Below are 19,232 nucleotides of genomic sequence, written 5' to 3'. Positions count from 1 at the left end.
TCCCTGATCCACAAAAGTCTGCTCCAAGTCTTTCAACCAGCCAGAGCCGAAAAAATTAAGTCAGGCGGGGAGAGGAAGCCACATTAAATCTGTGTTTCTGCACAACTGGCCCTGTGTCTGGTCTCTAGGATGGAAGATCCTCTTGTCTTTCGAAATACAACTAAAACTTCTCCCTATTGACTGCCCCTGACTTTACTGTCCTACTCCCAGTTCACTCTCCCCAGCTCAACATCTCACATTAAAAAAAAAAAAATCGTAACCCTGCCAACTTAAAAAGGAGCCCATAGACGCTGGTTTTAACACGGGGGGGCCTCGGTGTGCCAGCGCTTTCGTGCAAAGTTGGAAGTCAGACTGAAATAAAGCGTGATCCACTTTGAGAGCTCGCGCTGGTGTGGGAAATCGCATTAACCCTGTGTGGTGTGACGTGGCTATGAAATTATATGTGTACAGTCCTTCCTTGCAAAGCTCTGTGTCTAAGTGTACGTGTGTGTGCATTAGGGGGTGTGTCAGGCAGAATGTTAAATTGTGTTTCGATGTTTGTACATGTGATCAAGTATGCCGTCTCAGTGGTACTTCCTGTGCCCCCCCCCCCCCTCTCTAAGCCCCCTAGAGGTAGATGCGTGTGTGTTTGTGTGAAAGAGAGAGAGAGAGCAAGAGACAGTTTGCGTGTGTGTCGAGAGTGAGAACAGAAACCGAAAGGCAATGTCGTCCCATTTACAGCACGATTCTGAACTGTAATCAATACACAGTCCGAACTATTAAATGCCTCGTAAACCGTCTAATAAATTCGCATTTAATTATTACTACCAAAAAACCCCCCAAAAAAAACCCCCAAAACCACAAAAACTCCCTCAGCCTCGCACACACTCTTTTCATTACCATCCTACCCCTGCTCAACACTGTGCGCAAACACCCTGTGTGTGCCAAAAAAAACATGTCTGCTTCATTTGACTGAGCAGAGGACGAACGTTTTTCTAACGCTCGTTTTTCTAACTGTTTGGGAGACTTTGAAACTGTCCATGCATCCTCTTTCTGATAGATAAGGTCTGCCTGATTTTTTCCCCCTTCCTCCCTCCTCTGAACGGTGTAGTTCAATGTTAGTGGGGTGAGAGAGGGAAGCTGGAGCCTGCGCGCCCATCCCCCCACACTCGGCAGAGAGTGTTTCTGCTGGAGTGAGAGACAGACAGAGAGGAGAGAGGGGGTGGTAGAAGAGAGCAGAGCAAAGCAGGCAGGGGAGGGAATAAGGGAATGTGCATTGGTAGTCTCGTTTGCTGCAAGGCTTCCTCCTTCTGCTGTGGAAAAACCTGTGCGTGCGTTGCCTTTCTCGCCTAAATACCACTCAGAAACACTGTTCGGGGGGAACACAATAACGCCAAGAGCACAAAGGCGCATTTAAACGAGCTGAATGTTACAGCTTTTTGCTTTTAAAGTCTAAAAATATAACTGGGTGTGTGGAAGGCAGGCTAAATGAATGCAGTGCAAAGTTTGCAGCATTTATGTATCCTGCTGTGCGTAATAACGACCTTTACGCGCGCAGCTGTGGCACCCACATATATGCAAATACTTGGAAAAATTATATATATATTTTTTACGCATTAATTAGTTTTCCCGGGTACTGATGAGTCCACAAAACCCTCAAACGTATTCACCAAGCCTACAGCCCGTGATCTATATACAGCCTCTTGATTGGCGGCTGGTTTAAAGTGCATTGTTTATGAGTTTGGGCGACTCTCGTCGTGTGCAGAAAATATTCCACCTATGGTGGGGAGAAGGGAAAAAAGATAGAGAGACAACGTGAGGTTTTCTGAAGACAAAAAAATCCAGTCCGCGCTGTGACAGCTCCACTCCGCGTTTTGCGGCCATCTGTGCGGCTCAGTAAAATGGCTGTATCTAGCGGAGCCTCGTGTTGGTTGGGTTCGCTCCCTGCCTCTACCCGGGCTCAGTAACACAACTCCCACAACAATTTCTGTCGCTTTTTTTTACGCATTGTATGGAGCCTCCATCATTTCTCTAACCCATTTACGGAACCGGAACCGGGAGGATGGAGGCCGGATTCGGTCCGGTATGAGGGGCGGGAATGCATCGGCAAAAGGATAAATGGTTCTAAACAATTATTTATATTCAATGCTAGCTTTTGATTGTGACTGACTCGCCGAGAGAGGGAGAGAGAGGTGGGGGGTATATCATGGCCGCTCAGGTCGCCAGCGCCGCCACTCTTAACACTAGTCCGCCGTCCGAACTCAAAAAGCCGGATCGAGACGCCAAGGACGAGTCGGGTCCGGGAGAGAAGCAGCCAGACAAAAAGCAACCGGGCTTGGACGGCGGATCGCCGGGAAGGGGGGATCTGCAGGACGGGGCCGACGGTGGAAATGTAGGGGGAGGAGGAGAACCTGAGATGAAGAACGGGAATGGGAACCCGCCCAGGGCTAACAATAATACCCAGAATGACTCTGCCGGACCGGAGGGAAATAACCACCCCGGTTTGGTGCATCACCACGGCGCGGCTTTTCCTCCACCTTCGTACGGATACAGTCAGCACTACGGTCGGGCCCCTTTTCATCAACATGGCGGACAACAAAGCCCTGGCATGGCAGCTGCTGCGGGTCCGGTCGTGCAGTCGAGCAACATGATGGACCCTTATCAACATAATTCACACGACCATGGCTTTTCAAACCACCAGTTCAACAATTATAACCCATTCCCGAACAGGACTCCGTATCCCAGCCAAGCGTACGCCATGAACTCCCCTCGCAGCGCCCAGGCGCCGACAGCTGGGGGGCAACCAGCTAAGCAGCAGCCACCAGCGGGAGGACCCACGGCAATGGCTGGATCTTACAGTAATCAGAGATATAACATTGGAAACCCTCAACCTACATCCACACCGACACTCAACAAGCTCCTAACCTCCCCCAGCTCAACGCGGGGATATCCAAACTATCCGTCTAGCGACTATAGTAGCCAAGAAGGAGCTAGCAAGGGACCAGCAGACATGGGCAGTAGCGGTCAGTATGGAGGGAGCAATCCGGCTTGGCAACAAAGGAGCCATCACCCATCGCCTATGAGCCCTGGAAGTGCTGGGCAGCCGTTAGCAAGAACCCAGGTAAAAGCCATTTTAACAGGAACAAGGCACGAGCTTTAGCACGTCTCCTTCCCTTCTCCTAGCTAGTTCACAACGTAGCAGGCCAGCCATTGTCTGATACTAGTTCGCAAAGACTCTAAAATGGCTGCCTCTTGTGTGTAATTTTTTTCTTTTCACCACACCATTAAATAAGAGTTGTTTTAACGTATTTATAAAGCTGGCTAGCAACAAAGAAGCGTCGCTCGAGGCGGATATAAGTTGTTGAAACGTTGTAAAGGACGGTTCAGGGGAAGCCAAGAAGGCCCGACTTTGAAAAGGGGGCGAAAATAGTCGCTGAAGAGCAACGGTTCGTTTTTTCTCTCATACCTTTGCTTCTCCTTTTACGTGCTGAATTTACAATGAATTTTTGCTGCGAACACATCCGTGTGATGGTGCACAGCTACAGTAACGTGTTCTTATACGTGTGAGTTTGTGGCGGTTGCTCATACCTTCGTGTTTGTGTTGTTTTCTTGTGCGATAAACTGTATTTCGGTGGCCATGACGGAAGGAATGCGTTTCGTGTCGAGCGAGTCTCGCACAGTTGGTTAAAATGGCTCATGTTGGTCTTGTTTAAATTGCGTAAATATCACAGTTTGCTCGCTGGGGAAAGGTTAAACTGTTAGTTTGGGTCATATATTGATTAAAAAAGAATTTCCCCGTGCTGAAAAGCCGCTCGGCTTCCCCGCATGCACGCCGCCTGTAAACAATCATCCCTGCTTTTTATGAGTGACTTGAATGCAGTCAGCAGATTGCAGTTTGCACTGGGATTTGAATTGTGGAGGTAAAATCCTACTGTCAAAGCCAGGAGATAGTTGGTCTTGGGTTGACATGCTAGCTGAAATCTGATTGGCTCCTCATCCGCTGCTCATGGCCATTTATAATTACATGTGATGCAAGGCAACAGTTGCTGATAAGAGCACATAGCATTAACTCATCACAGGGTCACCAGAGATTTTATTTTTTTGCTGCTTCTCTCCTCCTCTAAGCTCCACTTCTTACTTGCAAAATAAATCCACGGTTGGAGCAGCTCGCACCTGAATGATGTGTGGATTTGTAGTTTTGCTCCCATCATTTGCTAATATTGACCAAAAATGCGAAATGTGTTGCTGTGGGCTCTGGGTGCAGCTTGTTACACCAAAAAGGGGTGTAAGTAGTTTGTTTTAGTGTTTGAATATACACCAGACACTATTAACACAGTAAAGTTCACATCATGGGTAAATGGGCTCTTATTTACTGATATACCATATTTTTTAAAATTCTCGAGCTAATGCAATAAACACATGGCTGTTTTTTGGTTGTTTTTTTTAATACACACACAGTAGAATAAAAGACAAATTTGAGCTTTCCCCACGAGGGTGTGTGTGTGCGCATGTGTGTATGCGCTCTTTGCTGCTGTGTCTGGCGTGCCACACAAGTTTAACTGCAGAAAATTTCCCCCCAATCCTCCCCCGAAGCCAATCAGAAGGCAGTCCAGCATCTCTCACCTGCCAAGGGAGTTTCCTCTCTGTCTTATGCAGATTAGCCATGTGCTACTCTTATTCACTTGATTATCTTAGATGTGCAAAGGGTCACGCTTTTTATTTTTGTTTATTATTTGGACAGAGGAGTTACCATTGAGTTGAGGATGCTTTTGTCGGCAAGGTGCGCTTGTGGGGATTCACCCAAAGTAGCTCATGGGTCTACATGTATTTGTTTAAGCAGATCATCTTGGGGTGCCTAATTTTTATCATGTGACACAGTTTTGATGGAGCGTGAGTAAAGATCCAGAATGTGACCTTTATTTCCAGCTTTTTTTTAAAAACTGAATGTGCCAGGTTATAGACTATGTACAGCTATACACAGTTTTTACTCTCCACAGCTGTTGTGAAGTTACTTCCTTCATTTCTTGTGTCATTCATCCAGAGCCAAACTGCCTTCAATGAAGGGTGGAAGGGGGGGCTACTTGGAACAGACTCAAAACAGGAGCACAGCTGGGATATGTTTAAGATTGGGCAGACTGCCCTCCATTCGAAAGTATATATATTCTGTTGACTTCCGAAACTATGGCAAAGCGAGGTGAAAAAAAATCAGGGTAATGACCGTGGGAAATAAGGTGGGGGGAAAAACACAGCTTGCCTGTTTGCTGGAGTTTCTTTTTCTTTTCTTTTTTCTTTTCAGGTATGGAAATGTAAGACTCTGCAGTCAAGTATTTTACAGCTGTAATAGTACAATTATCTGTGTGAGGACACTTGCTTGAAACTTGTAGGATTTGATGACTTGATTTTCTGTGTTGTGCTGTTATCATCTGATTTTTTATTTTTTGCTCTCTGTTCTTGCCATGTCCAGCCTCCTGGTTCCATGGACCCGATGGGAAAAATGAGGGGTCAGCCATATGGAACAAGCGGCCCATACAGTCAGCAGTCACAGCAAGGACCTTCAGCCGGTCCACAACCAGGGCCTGGTTACCCTGGACAGGGTTATGCCCCGCCAGGTCCCCAGAGATATCCAGTGGGAATGCAAGGCCGGACCTCTGGAGGCATGGGGGCCATGCCGTATGGTCCACAGGTATTATCTTTCATTCTGGATCTTCAGTTCAGATCTCTCATTACTGTTGGTGTGTTTGAGGCCTTAGTGTGTTTGTATATTCTGTTTAGATGGGATCTTATGGCCAGCAGGGAGCAGGAGGCTATGGCTCTCAGGGCCAGGCACCCTATTATGGCCAACCAAGCCAGGCTCCTCACCCAAGTCAGCAACAAACCTCATATTCACAGCCTCCACCTGGACAACCCGGCGGCCAGTCACCATACCCAGGTCAACCCCACCCTCCTCAGACTTCTACTCCACACACCCAGGGAGGGCCACCTTATCAGCAGCCCCACATGCCCCCACAGTCCCAGGGGCCACTGCCAGGCCCATCCCAAGGGCCCCCACAGTCACAGCCCCCTTATTCTCAAGCTTCAGCCCCACAGTCTGGCCAGTCTCCCTACGCCCAGCAGCAGGGTCCTCCCAGTCAGGCCCAGCAGCAGCCCAACTCCCAGTCTAACCCTGGATCGCAAGGCCAGTCCAGCTACCCAGGATCAATACAGGGGCCCCAGCAGCCACCCTCACAGCAACAGCAATCACAGTCTCATCCACAGCAGTCACCAGGACACAGCCAGCACCCACAAGGGCAGCCTGCAGGTTACCCCCAGAACCCTCAACAGCAGCAAGCACAACAGTCACCTTATCAGCGCTTTCCTCCTCCTCCTCCGCAGGTACCAATCTCAGTCTTGGCTCATATTCATCTTGGTTAATGAGTTTTCTCTATGTGGTTCTGTATCTCTGGCAGTATACTTAAGCGCACGTTCTTTTGTTTATCAGGAGGTATCCCAGGACTCATTTCAGTCCAATGCGCCTCCATCCACTCAGCCTAAATCTGGTCCAGAGGACGGTCAAGGCCGCCCCTCCAGCCTTCCGGTCAGTTATGCTTCTTATAACACCGCCGGGGCATTGCTTTTTCACAGTTTTCCATCAGATATTTTTTCCTTGCCGCTTTATTATATTTATCATGCTAGTTTTCAAAAACACGGCAGTTTATGGCACATTGCATTTAAAATTCATTTCGTATTATTGATGATAATGTAAAAATTTTCCTTTGCTCTGGCTGCTGCGCGTGCTGCTGTTCTTCAGTTGTTGAGACACAGCTCCATGGCTGATGCTTTTTGGAAAAGGGTGCTGTGCAAATGAGACGAGAAATCTGACAATCGAGCACTTGCACAGATGAAATGGCTGAACCGAGACAATTCGAAAACATGTTTTCAGTCTGCTTCCATGCGTATTCTGTTTTTGTTTGGGCTGTGAAGGCAAATGGACCAAACCCACTGTTTTTTTTTTGGGTTTTTTTTTTTTGGTTTGTTTTTTTAGTGCGAATTCAAAAGTTATGTAAAAAAAACACCTGTGATGGTTCTTGAACTGTTAAGACCGCTTTCTAATCGATGCATTTCCATCTAAAACTGAAAACATTTCAGTACTGGACCTTTTTTTGCATGCAGTCCTCTTCTTTGCACACGATCGATTTCCAGCCTATAGTAACAACCTCTGGATGGTATTCCCGTTATTTCTTTTGAGCTCTTTTGTGCAACCAGAGAGCATTAAAGTGCACACTGACCTGCTGCCATTCAGCAGAATTTGATTTACCTTTGCGAGCCCTGATGATGCAGGATGACGTCACCTAAACGATGCAGTGAGTGAGTTACCAGTCTGAAAGACTTGATGTTATGCAGACTTGTCCTGTGTTAAAAAACAAAAACAAAAAAACTGTGAATACGAACCTGACTGTAACTAAAATGCAGCTCTCCGGTCATCCGTCCGGATCAAACTTCCAGGTTTGTAAATGCCCTTCATCTGAACTGAATCTTGGCTGTTTGTTTGTGTATTGAAATCACATGGCAGAGCTGGCGCTGCACGCTGACTCGGCTTGCATCCTACAAACCTTGGTAACCATGACAACCCCCGGCACTAATGCGCACTCACTTTTTCTTTGAAAAAGATAAATAAGGACAAAGGCCTCCGGGTGTGTGTGTGTGTATTTGTATCTCTGCCACTCATGTCTTAACAGCAGAAGGATGAAATTGCAGCGTACTGATACTACAGCTAATGTACAAAGTAAACATTACAATACTGTAAACCAGAGGCTCCGTTGACTTGGCTTAAATAAGCATAGGGACACACATTGGATAACAATTAAACATGCTTGCAGGACGCAATGAAAATATTAGCGTAAAGAGAAATCACTTCAGTTCTTTATCAGCATTTAATCTAGTCTAAGCTTGCAGAGTGTCTGATATGTGCCTATATATGTGCCATACGTCACTGACTGAAAACACATTGCGCTGGAATCGATTTAAATAGCAGCACAGACCCATTACAGTCATTCGCCTCTAGATTCCTTAGTGCTCTTATTAAATTTTTGTGGGTTGTTTTGATTCTTTTTAGGACGCTGTAGGCCGGATGTGGCGGTATTTTGCCCAAAAGTTGAGAGGAATCAAGAGAAAGGAGCATCTGTGTCAAAATGCACAAACTGTCATATTTTTTTATTTTTGCCCTGCTAAATTTTCCTGTCTCTCTGCAGTGCAGTTCTTTTACTCCTTGTTCTTTCTTTTCTCCCTGTATGTGTTCTCAGGACCTGTCGGGGTCCATCGATGACCTGCCTACCGGTACAGAGGGCGCCCTGAGTCCCGGCGTGAGCACGTCAGGGGTGTCGAGTAGCCAGGGCGAGCAGAGCAACCCTGCTCAGTCGCCCTTCTCTCCTCACACATCTCCACACCTGCCAGGCATCCGAGGGCCTTCACCTTCCCCGGCCGGTTCCCCTGCCAGCGCCAGCACATCCCGCACAGGACCGCTGTCACCTGCCAACATGCCAGGTGGGCCTTCACAGTGAAATTGGGCATATGATTATTAGCGGGCTTCTTACATGTCTGATCGTGACAGCGATGCCAGATTACTGACCAGTGCTGCTTAAATTATTAGAGAAGCTGTTGGTTTTTGCATATTTTTGGGAGATTACATTTACCTTTTTGGTGAATTTTGTTTGAAACCCTCTTTGCCATTTTTGGAAATGTTTTCCAAGCCTCGCTGAAGCTATATGTCCTATATTTGGACCCGACAGTAAATGGAAACATTATCGATGGCCTGCAATTGCACATTTCCTCAAAACTCAGCCTGCTGTGTTTAGTTTCCTCGGACACCTCAGGATCTTTGCTGCACACTAAAATATTATTTTTGTTTGGTTGTTCACGAAGCATAAAGGTGTGTGTGTGTGTGTGTGTGTGTGTGTGTGTGTGTGTGTTTGGCATGGTCTGCATATTTAGAATTGTGCACCTTCTAAAGTTTAGCCTTTAAATATGCTCTCTGCTGTTCTGTGAGGGCTGATTTTTGTCTCAGAGTTTGACAAATTTTTTGCTGAAAGTGTAAAGTTTTTCTCACCCCCCAGTTAAGAGTCTGAATGGATTTATAACCTCAGAACTAGATCAGAAGGCTTTTCTGGGCCCATAATGGGCAACAAGCAGTGTAGAATCTTGAAGCAGTGGGAGACATTTTTGTATTCTGTGGTTCGACCCAAATACATCAATGTTATTTTCTCTTACGATCCAGCTCTGAATCTCTGTGGTGGAAGAGGTGTTAATGCCATTTTTAAGAATGTCTAGTAGTGCAAAAGAGTTTTATAGTTTTATGCATCTTTAAGAATGGATATCACCCTTTGTCCTCAAATTGGAATAAACTTAGCAACTACTCGTTGCTCCTTCCCTGAGCTCTCACCAATTTAACTTAATTATTACTGTTTAGGGACCCAAATGCCTCCCAGACCGTCAAGTGTGCAGTCAGATGGGAGCCTACACCCTACAATGAGCCAGTCTCCTATGGCCCAGGACAGAGGTATGTTGCCATCTGAAGTCTGCTTTGAGATTAACATGTTGAGTGTTTGCCGTGGCATCTGAGCCTTTGTCTTTGTCTCTTTTAGGGTTTATGCAGAGAAACCCTCAGATGCCCCCTTATGGCTCCCCCCAGTCAGCCTCTGCACTGTCACCACGCCAGTCCTCTGGGGGACAGATGCACCCTGGGATGGGCCCATATCAGCAGAACAACTCTATGGGAGGCTACGGGCAGCAGGGAGGACAATATGGCCCTCAAGGTTTAAACTTTTGGATTGGGTTATCTTTAAGAGAGGCTTTTTTTTTTTTTTTTTTTTTTTTTTTTTTTTTTTTTTTATTCTTTGAAATACTGCTAAGACAACTGTCTTCTAAAAATTGATTATATTAAGCCTAAATATTGCTTAATAAAGGCTTTCCACTCCATTTACAACCTGTCTAAAAAGTTTGCTGTTTACAATGTATCAGAAAATCCTTAGGAATATATCTCCCTGCCTCATGAATACCATGCTATCGCTGGTCCCTCCCTCTGACTGTGTTGCAGCTATTTATAGCTGTGAAGCAGAGAGTCAGCTGACGTAGCAGAGCCTCCTGTCAGTAGAGCTGAAACTGTGACAAAGGCTTGTTGCTCAGGCTGCATAGTGCACTCTCTCTCTCTGTACTAGCAGTCTGTAAGGAAAAGTCTGCCTCACGCACTCTTTAACAAAAGACTACTTTGAATTATAAAAACCAAGAAACTTCTGGGTGCTGCAGTGAGATTTTTGTTTTTTCAGAGTTCTGTTCAGTTGCAACCATGTGATTTACTTGAGCCTTTTTTTTTTCCATCTTATCATTCCCATCTTAGGTTATCCTCGGCAACCTAGCTATGGCAACATGCCTAATGCCAGCTACCCTGGGACTGGCATGGGCTCAATAAATCCCATGGCAAGCCAGGGTGGAGGTCCTCCATATGCTGGCATGCCTCCAGGAAGGATGCCTCCTAATCAAATGGGGGCACGGCCCTATGGCCCCAACATGGGTCCCAATATGGGGCCTAGCATGGGTCCAAACATGCCTCCCAACATGGGCAATATGCCGCCCCAGGTGAGCTCAGGAATGTGTCCTCCACCAGGAATGAACAGAAAGCCCCCGGATCCCTCAGCCATGCAACACCCTGCCACAAACTCCATGCACAACAGGTTGGTTACCAGTGGATCCTCAACTACCTGCATTTATTCACCAGGCACAAGTCTGCTGGTTATCACTCATGTCTAAATATGAAGTAGCTGCACAGTGCCTCATCCCACTTGCACATAAGATGACATATTTCTCTCTCTCCAGGATGTCTGGGTACCCCAACATGTCTCCAGGCATGATGGGCTCTGGCCCGCCTTACGGCCCTCCAATGAACAGTATGCCTGGAATGATGAACACTCCAGGTGGATCACCCTACCCTATGGGGCCAAACATGGCCAATAACACAAGTGGTAAGTTGTACTGGCATAACCTCATAACTTAATGTTGTTCTTTTTTTTCTGTTTGTTTTCTCTTACGTGGATGCTTCATAGCGAATTCATTCCCCACCATTGTTTCTAGGCATGGCCTCTAGTCCAGAAATGAACAATAAGATGAATAACAAGGTAGATGGGAGTGTGACGCCCAAGCCAGAATCCAAATCGAAGGTAACCCCTCTATTAAATATAATTACTATTTTTACAAGTCTTTTAAAATCTGTGCACCTCACCTCATGTCCTTTGTCATTTTGAAAATTGGTTTCTTCCTCCTCTCACACTAAACAGAAGTCCAACTCTTCCACCACAACCAGTGAAAAGATAACGCATCTGTACGACTTAGGACCAGAGCCAGAGAGGAAGATGTGGGTGGACCGTTATTTGGCCTTTATTGAAGAGAAGGCTATGGGCATGACCAACCTGCCTGCTGTAGGACGCAAACCTCTCGACCTCTTTCGGCTGTACATGTCTGTTAAAGAGATCGGAGGCATGATGCAGGTTAATATGGAAGTTTTAAACAACATGAATCCCAGAGTAAATGTTTTGCTTTGTCTTTGTTGAATCCTTTCCTAATATCCCTGTATTTTGTGTATGTGTGTGTATCTCAGGTGAATAAGAATAAGAAATGGCGTGATCTGGCCACTTCCTTGAATGTGGGTACATCCAGCAGTGCTGCTAGTTCTTTAAAGAAACAGTACATCCAGTGTCTGTATGCCTTTGAGTGCAAAATTGAGCGTGGTGAAGACCCCCCACCTGAGATCTTTACAGACAACAAAAAGAACCAAGCTGCTAAGGTCCAGCCCCCCTCTCCAGGTGAGAGCTGTGCTCATGTAACCTTTTCTGATGAGCGTACCTTTTCAATAATCAACCCCTTTGAACTTTAAAACTGACAAAAATGCCCGACTTGCTCTTTTGCAGTGTTATTAAAGCCATGTACCATATCTATCTGTTCCTCTCTTATTTCAAACTGAAGCGTCCCTCTGCTCCACAGCTGGGTCAGGCTCTCTGCAGGGTCCTCAGACTCCTCAGTCTACCAGCAGCTCCATGGCTGAGGGGGGAGACTTAAAACCCCCTACTCCGGCCTCTACTCCTCATGCCCAAATGCTGCCCGGGTCCAGGTGACTCTTGTTTAAGATTTTAACTGAAGAATCTTTGCTTTCAAGAGTCATTAACATTAGTTATACTAATCCTTCTTCCTTTTGCCTCTTTCCTAGGAGCAGCGTTAACCTGCAGGACCCCTTCTCTGACGGAAGCGATCCTGCATTTCCCCGGAAGAACATGACGCCCAACTCCAACTATCAGTCTGGCATGAACACGCCTGACATGCAAGGTCGAATGGGCCCGTACGAACCAAACAAAGACCCCTTTAGTAACATGCGGAAAGGTGGGCACACTGAATAGTGTTGTTAGTCTCAGCTAATTAACCAGTTACACATTTCTAAATGCTTTGTAACTCTAAATATATTTCCAGTTGGGGAGCAGTTTCTACCTGCTAACCAGGGTCCCAACAGCGGGATGGGTGATCAATCACAGCAGCCGCCACAACAACAACAACCACCACCACAACAACCGCAACAGCAGCAGCAGCAACCTCCATTCAACAGGGGACCGCCTGGGGCCATGGGCACAATGCCAATGGGGCCCAGACAGCAGTATCCTTATGGACCAGGCTACGACAGGAGGTAAGGCAGAATTTTAATGGTCCTTCAACACAGCTGGTAAAACCAAGTACTTTCATGATTAATCAAACCACAAATGTCCCCATTCACCTCAAAGAAATTGTCTAATGACTGAGTTGAATACATTTGATATTTAAGAAACTGGCTAGCTTCTTACACACTTAATTAAGCTCTTAGGTTATTTTAATGCTGCCGTTGATTCACATGTTCATATGGTGACAAGAATGAAATGTATCCCTAAAACAAGTGTAATACGAGTAAACACGAGACGTTGTAGTCTCCACGGGCAATCCTTTCCCCCCACGATTGTATTAGATTTTGAATTTTTTATTTTAAATTAGTGATACTGCACACTTGCATGGTGGGACCAATATTTTTTATTTATGCAGTAGCTACTTTGACAGTGACGGTAGTAGTTCATCTTCTGCCTGGAGAAACATTTTAGCGCTAATGTGGGTATACAGGTGTCATAACCTATTGTAGTAACAGCAAAACACTTTCCACCAGCAGTGTCTCACTTTCCTTCCCTGGGAATTTTCCTGGTTTGTTAGTTCTTGTATGTGGAGTACTGGCATTTTTGGATTACAGTGTTCCGTCTGAGCCTTTTTTAGTTGCTGTTGTCACTTTTGTTACCATTTTCCTATCAAACTGGATGTTTAAAGTAGGCTATTCAAGATATACTTCCTCACTGTTAGCAGTCATACACTGAGAGCCACTTATAAAATGTCTTGACCTTGTGCTTTGTAACATTTCCTATGAGTTTTTTCTTTTCTTTTTTGGATGATCTAGCATAATCTCTACGTGTATTGTTCCACTTTTCCCAGGTCGGAGCAAGGAATGGGCCCAGAAGGCAACATGGGATCTGGTGTTCCTCAGCCAAACCCGATGATGCCTGCCAACGCCGACACGGGGATGTATTCGCCAAATCGCTTCCCACCACAGCAGCCACGGTCAGTTCACAAAGCACTTCGTGGCTGGCAGCCTTTTAGATTTTCAAACTACTGTCAATTGGAAGTCATTCTTCATATATAACAAATCTACGGTTTTAGTAAAACTTGAATAACCTTCAACTCTTCAGTCTCGTTACAAAGCCAGTCCACAGCGTCATGAGACACTGTATTTTGATGTAACTTCTATATTTGTCATTTTGACAGCGGTATTGCTTCATTAATGTAAATTTTTTTTTCCATCTTTGAGTAAATATTCACTTGGCATTTACTGCTCTTTAGTTTAAGCTTTATCTTGTGTGAATATGAATGTTATACAGTTGCATTGATTTAAATGTATTTTGTCTTAATCCAACACAAATTCTCTGCTGGCTGGTATTTTTCACCAAGTAGTGAGCCATGCAGTTAACAAACACATGCTTGACATAATAATACAGTAAATGTTTTATAGAAAAATGGATCACGTTGAAGCACCAAAGAGGAGTATAAAGGATATTAAGTATAATGTAATTCACTGTGACACGATTAGAGGAATCTACAGCTAAATGCCCTTTGGGTGTGCATTCATCGACGTATGCTGACACATATCAGTGGGGCTTGTTGTAACTTGGTGAGAGATGCATAAGATTTTCATGGTCAAACTGAACAGGCACTTGTTTTTTTTTTTTGTTTTTTTTTTGCAGGCATGATTCCTATGGTAATCAGTATCCTGGACAGGGAACGCCCCCTACTGGCTCTTACCCAAATCAGCAGCCTGGAATGTACACACAGCAACCGGTAAATGATCCATCTGCACTACACCAACTCCCAGTGTTCTTAGTGTGTATAGGTCAAACAATGTGAAGGTTATAACTTTTACTTGTGTATTTTTTTTTTTTTTTTGTCCTTGATGGCGCTCCTGTCATTTTTTTACATTTTTGTGAATGACTTTATTCTTTTTGCAGTTTGCTTTAAATGATAAATGTGTCTGTCTGCACTTTTGTATTTTCTGTAGAGTTACAAGCGTCCAGGGGAAGGCGGTTACCCACCATCAAAACGTCACGAGACTGACTACAGTGGACCCTTCCCTGGCGGACAGCAGCCACCGCAGCAACCGCAACAGCAAGGAGGCGCCTCTGCACCCTCTTCAGGACAGCAGGAGCCATACAATCAGTACAGCAGCAGCGGGCCCTACCCTGGCGCCGATCGCCGTCCACCCGGCCCCAGCAGTCAGTTCCCGTTTCCCTTTGGTCGTGAACGGATGCAGGGGACAACTGGGCCCAATTCGCAACCTAACATGCCCCCTCAGATGATGCAGTCAGGCCCTCCTGAGGGTCCTCAGGGAGGCATGTGGCAGGGACCTCGAGATATGAACTATCAGAACTACCCCAGCCGACAGGGTGGCCCTGGGGGTCCTCCCCAGGGACCTGGTTACCCCGGCATGAACCGGGCAGAGGAGATGATGCCGTCAGAACAACGCATGAATCACGATGGCCAGTGGGGGGGTCAGATGGGCCCTCGGCAGCCTCCTTACGGTCCAGCCGGGCCTGGCGCACCTATGCCTCGCTCGGTACAGTCCAACTACCAGCCCCCTCAGGGGGTGCAGAACCACATTCCACAGGTGCCGAGCCCAGCATCCATGCCCCGCCCCATAGAGAGCAGGACATCGCCTAGCAAGTCTCCCTTTATGCATGGAATGAAGATGCAGAAGGCTGGTCCCCCAGTGCCTGCATCCCACATAGTGCCCCCTCCAGTGCAGTCACCTCTAATAAGGCGAGACATGCCTTTTCCGCCAGGCTCTGTAGAAGCTACCCTTCCTGTCCTGAAGCCACGTCGAAAACTCACCATGAAAGATATTGGTATGAAAAGAAATTCTAGAACTTAAAAGCAGCTTATTACCCTTTATTGTTCACAGTACTGTTTAATACTGCAGCTGTCCTCAGTTGTAAGTTATTGATCAGAGAGTAGTGGTATTCATTAATTTCTCTATTTTTTTTCTTTTAGGAACCCCAGAGGCCTGGAGAGTTATGATGTCATTAAAGTCCGGTTTATTGGCTGAAAGCACGTGGGCCTTAGATACTATCAATATACTTCTCTATGACGACAATAGTATTTCCACCTTCGATCTCAACACGGTGAGATTCAGTATTGAGCCCTAATAATGTTTGTAGCAGTTTGCATGGTGATCATTTCTAATATTTTCCTTTATATTGTTTCTTCAGTTGCCTGGTCTATTAGAGTTGGTGGTTGAGTATTTCCGACGCTGCCTCATTGAAATCTTTGGCATCCTGCGGGAGTATGAGGTCGGCGACCCTGGCCAGAGAACACTACTTGATCCTGAGACCTTGAAACGAGACTGGAATGGCACAGAGGAAGAGGAACCACGGGTGGATGATATGGAACAAGAGGATGAAGATGACGATGAAGAGGAAGAACGAGAAACGGAGGGGTCATCTCATGTCAAAGAGGAGGAAGATCAAAAGCAGTGCTCTCAAGGTCAGGACGAGAAGAGCAAGGGTTCATCATCTGAGCAGACGGGCTCGTTGCACACCCCAACTGCCCACGAGAGACCCAAGCAGGCGAGCAAGTTTGACAAGTTTCCCCTGAAGTTGGTACGAAAGAAAGACCCATTTGCCGCAGCCCAGGCAAATAATCATGGCAAAATTCAAGAGTTTGACAGTGGCTTACTTCACTGGAGCGCAGGAGGGGGAGACTCAACAGAACACATCCAGACCCACTTTGAGCCACGAAAAGACTTCTTGGAACCACGCGAACGAATACCTGTGCCACCGGTTTTACTAAGGCGGAGAGTCCTAGAAGAAGAGATACGGGAAAATGGTTTGCCTGCCGAGGAGGAGAGAAGGAAGCCTCAAGACGAAGAAGAAATGCCAAAAGAGACCTCCTCTTCAGAAAGATCAGCAGTCTCAGAGAAGTCCAGCTCCTTGCTTGGCAGCGAGGAGGAGAGGAAGACAGATTGTGACTCCAAGACGGTTGAGAAAGGCTCGAAAAGTCACCTAGAGAATAATAGACCCATTCCCTCCTCTGGCAGTTTCTTTACCCAGCAGGCACAGCAGAACGGCACCATCCTGGAGGACGAGCCTCACAGTAAGGATGAGGGGCCGCTCGTTGCACTGACTAACTGGCAGGATTCTTTAGCCCGGCGCTGCATTTGCGTCTCAAATATTGTCCGCAGCCTCTCCTTCGTTCCAGGCAATGACCACGAGATGTCCAAGCATTCGGGGCTGCTGCTTATACTGGGTCGACTAATCCTGCTCCACCACCGGCACCCGGAGCGCAAACAGGCCCCGCTCACCTACGAAAAGGACGAGGATTCGGATGAGGGCATGGGCCAAAGGGACGAATGGTGGTGGGACTGCTTGGAGCTGCTGAGGGAGAACACACTGGTCACTTTGGCAAATATTTCAGGCCAGCTGGACCTCTCCATCTACTCCGAAAGCATCTGCTTGCCTCTGTTGGACGGCCTCCTTCACTGGGCTGTGTGCCCCTCAGCAGAAGCCCAGGACCCTTTCCCCACTCTGGGACCCCACGGTTCTTTGTCACCTCAGAGACTTGTCCTGGAAACGCTCAGTAAACTAAGCATCCAAGACAACAATGTGGACCTCATCTTGGCCACTCCACCATTCAGTCGGTTGGAGAAGCTTTATGGGAACCTGGTGCGGCTAATTGGAGACAGGAAGGTTGCGGTCTGTAGGGAGATGGCCGTAGTTCTACTAGCCAACCTGGCCCAGGGTGACACTCTGGCAGCCCGAGCAATCGCTGTTCAGAAGGGCAGCGTGGGCAACCTGCTGGGCTTTCTGGAGGACAGTCTGGCTGCCACACAGCTGCAACAGAGCCAGAGCTCTCTGCTACACCTACAAGGGATGCCCTTTGAACCCACAAGCCCGGACATGATGCGGCGAGCAGCCCGGGCCCTGCACGCCTTAGCTAAGGTGGAGGAGAACCACTCAGAGTTCACACTACACGAGTCCCGACTCCTCGACCTTTCAGTGTCTCCCCTCATGAACTCGCTGGTTTCTCATGTTATCTGTGATGTACTCTTTCTGATCGGCCAGTCATGACAGCTGGAGGGAGCCGTGGCTCCACTTCTTGGGGGTTTTGTCCCCAGTCCCCCTCCTTCCTGGTAACCTTGGCTTATGTGTGTGTAACAGGGCAAAGAAAGTTCAAGTGACTGTCTGTATTTTAATTTATGAAAATCCTTCAGATTCCATTTTCCGTGCCTCCCCATCCTGGGCCAGCCTCACTCGAGGAGACGGAGGGGCAGGGCGGGGGTTAATCACGGAGCGGTGGTGGATCTACAAATCGGAGAGATGCCGACAAAGTGACACTACTTGCAAAGCAAATGCCCACTGGATGACACAGAGCAAAGCACCACGGTTGGGAGACTGTGCTGCACTCGGGTGGGGCGGGCAGGGGGGGAAAGTACTTTTTAATAAATAATAAATAGCTGAAAAAACAAAAACTGTAACCAAAGTTGCTGTCTCGTTTACAGTGAGTTTGGGAGACACAGTGTGCCCTAGCTCTCCCCTCGAGGGCACAATGAGTCTGTGACTGGTTGATGTTCAGAGGTGAAGCAGACTGATTAAGTGGCCTACTGGTTATAGTTGCTGTAGTTGGATTCTCACCAGTCAGCCCGACAGTAGACAAAGTGCTGTCAATAGACACCTTCACCGGGGAGGCCTGTGCAGTGTGCAGTAGATTGTAGGACATTTTCTGTACCGTACTGCTCTTGAGTGTAAGCATTCTGTAACACACGTTTCCACACAGAAGCTGGCGATGCAGCTCCTCAAGAGTTTCGAGGTCAATTTAGTTTGGTGTTAAAACAGAAAATGGCTTTCTTCCCCAAAGTATCAAGAACCTACAACACCCTTACCTCCTCTTATCCCTTGATTGTATGAATACCCTTATGAAAAGAAATCACCTCTTAGGACTGGTTTTCAACTTCAGATACAGCTTTGCTGTGGTGTATATATAATGTTGTACATTATACTTCCTTTCTGTGTCTGTCTCTCTCGCTCTCTCTCTGTGTCACTATTCTCACACTTGTTTATTGGCGCGGGACGGAGGCTGACGTGAGTTTGGTCCGTGACCTTCGGTCCTCTCCGATAAGACCCACATCTCTGGTCTCTTCACAGCTCCGTAGTATGGCAGACATGGCTCAGACCTGTTATCTCCTGGTACAATGAAAATAAACTAGATGAAGAACACGTTTGACAAATTTTCTCCAGTCATGGATTCTGCATATTTGTATTTCAGACTATGTAGCTAAGACATCGTGTAAATTCCTCCCTTTCCCTTTTTTGGCTCAATGAATATCATTTATTCAGTATGAAATCTTTATACTATATGTTCCACGTGGTAAGAATAAATGTACATTAAATCTTCGTAAGCTGTTTGATGGTTTTGTTCTTTTGCAATAACGACCTTCTTTTGGGGGGGGGAATGAATGAATTCACACAGCACTGTTTAGAGATGTTCTTTAAACCACATGTTCAAGATTACCTGCTCAATAAATGCTTCACTTATATTTAAAGACTCCTAAAACTCCTTAAAAAGGTGTTACACTATGAATGTCAAACTCACTTTACATACACACAGCTCACTTTTATCTGAAG

General features: G+C 46.5%; 1 protein-coding gene across 3 annotated transcripts; it reads left to right on the top strand.

Annotated features, from left to right (window-relative positions):
* The first annotated feature begins 1,873 nt into the window (after positions 1 to 1,873).
* arid1aa (AT-rich interaction domain 1Aa) lies at positions 1,874 to 19,002 on the top strand. 3 transcript variants are annotated; one of them, XM_085422224.1, is made up of 20 exons: positions 1,874 to 3,100; positions 5,444 to 5,662; positions 5,752 to 6,351; positions 6,458 to 6,553; positions 8,259 to 8,499; positions 9,422 to 9,511; positions 9,597 to 9,767; positions 10,349 to 10,682; positions 10,825 to 10,970; positions 11,080 to 11,165; positions 11,283 to 11,492; positions 11,603 to 11,807; positions 11,986 to 12,112; positions 12,209 to 12,378; positions 12,466 to 12,676; positions 13,498 to 13,623; positions 14,304 to 14,397; positions 14,615 to 15,458; positions 15,604 to 15,734; positions 15,822 to 19,002. In XM_085422224.1, exons 1-20 carry the CDS (start codon positions 2,186 to 2,188, stop codon positions 17,676 to 17,678), a joined length of 6,873 nt encoding a protein of 2,290 aa, XP_085278350.1. In that variant the 5' UTR covers positions 1,874 to 2,185; the 3' UTR covers positions 17,679 to 19,002. The 3 variants fall into 3 exon arrangements, with proteins under 3 accessions (XP_085278350.1, XP_085278351.1, XP_085278349.1); XM_085422223.1 differs by having other exon boundaries at positions 1,875 to 3,100; positions 11,968 to 12,112; XM_085422225.1 differs by lacking the exon at positions 6,458 to 6,553 and having other exon boundaries at positions 11,968 to 12,112.
* Positions 19,003 to 19,232: the final 230 nt, after the last annotated feature.

This window comes from Rhamphochromis longiceps, linkage group LG11 (genome assembly GCF_057381845.1).
Source record: "Rhamphochromis longiceps isolate RC_006_pf linkage group LG11, R_longiceps_female_GT1.1, whole genome shotgun sequence".
Taxonomy (NCBI): domain Eukaryota; kingdom Metazoa; phylum Chordata; class Actinopteri; order Cichliformes; family Cichlidae; genus Rhamphochromis; species Rhamphochromis longiceps.
The sequence above is the reverse complement of the archived record's forward strand: the minus strand, read 5'-3'. Positions and strand labels throughout refer to the sequence as shown.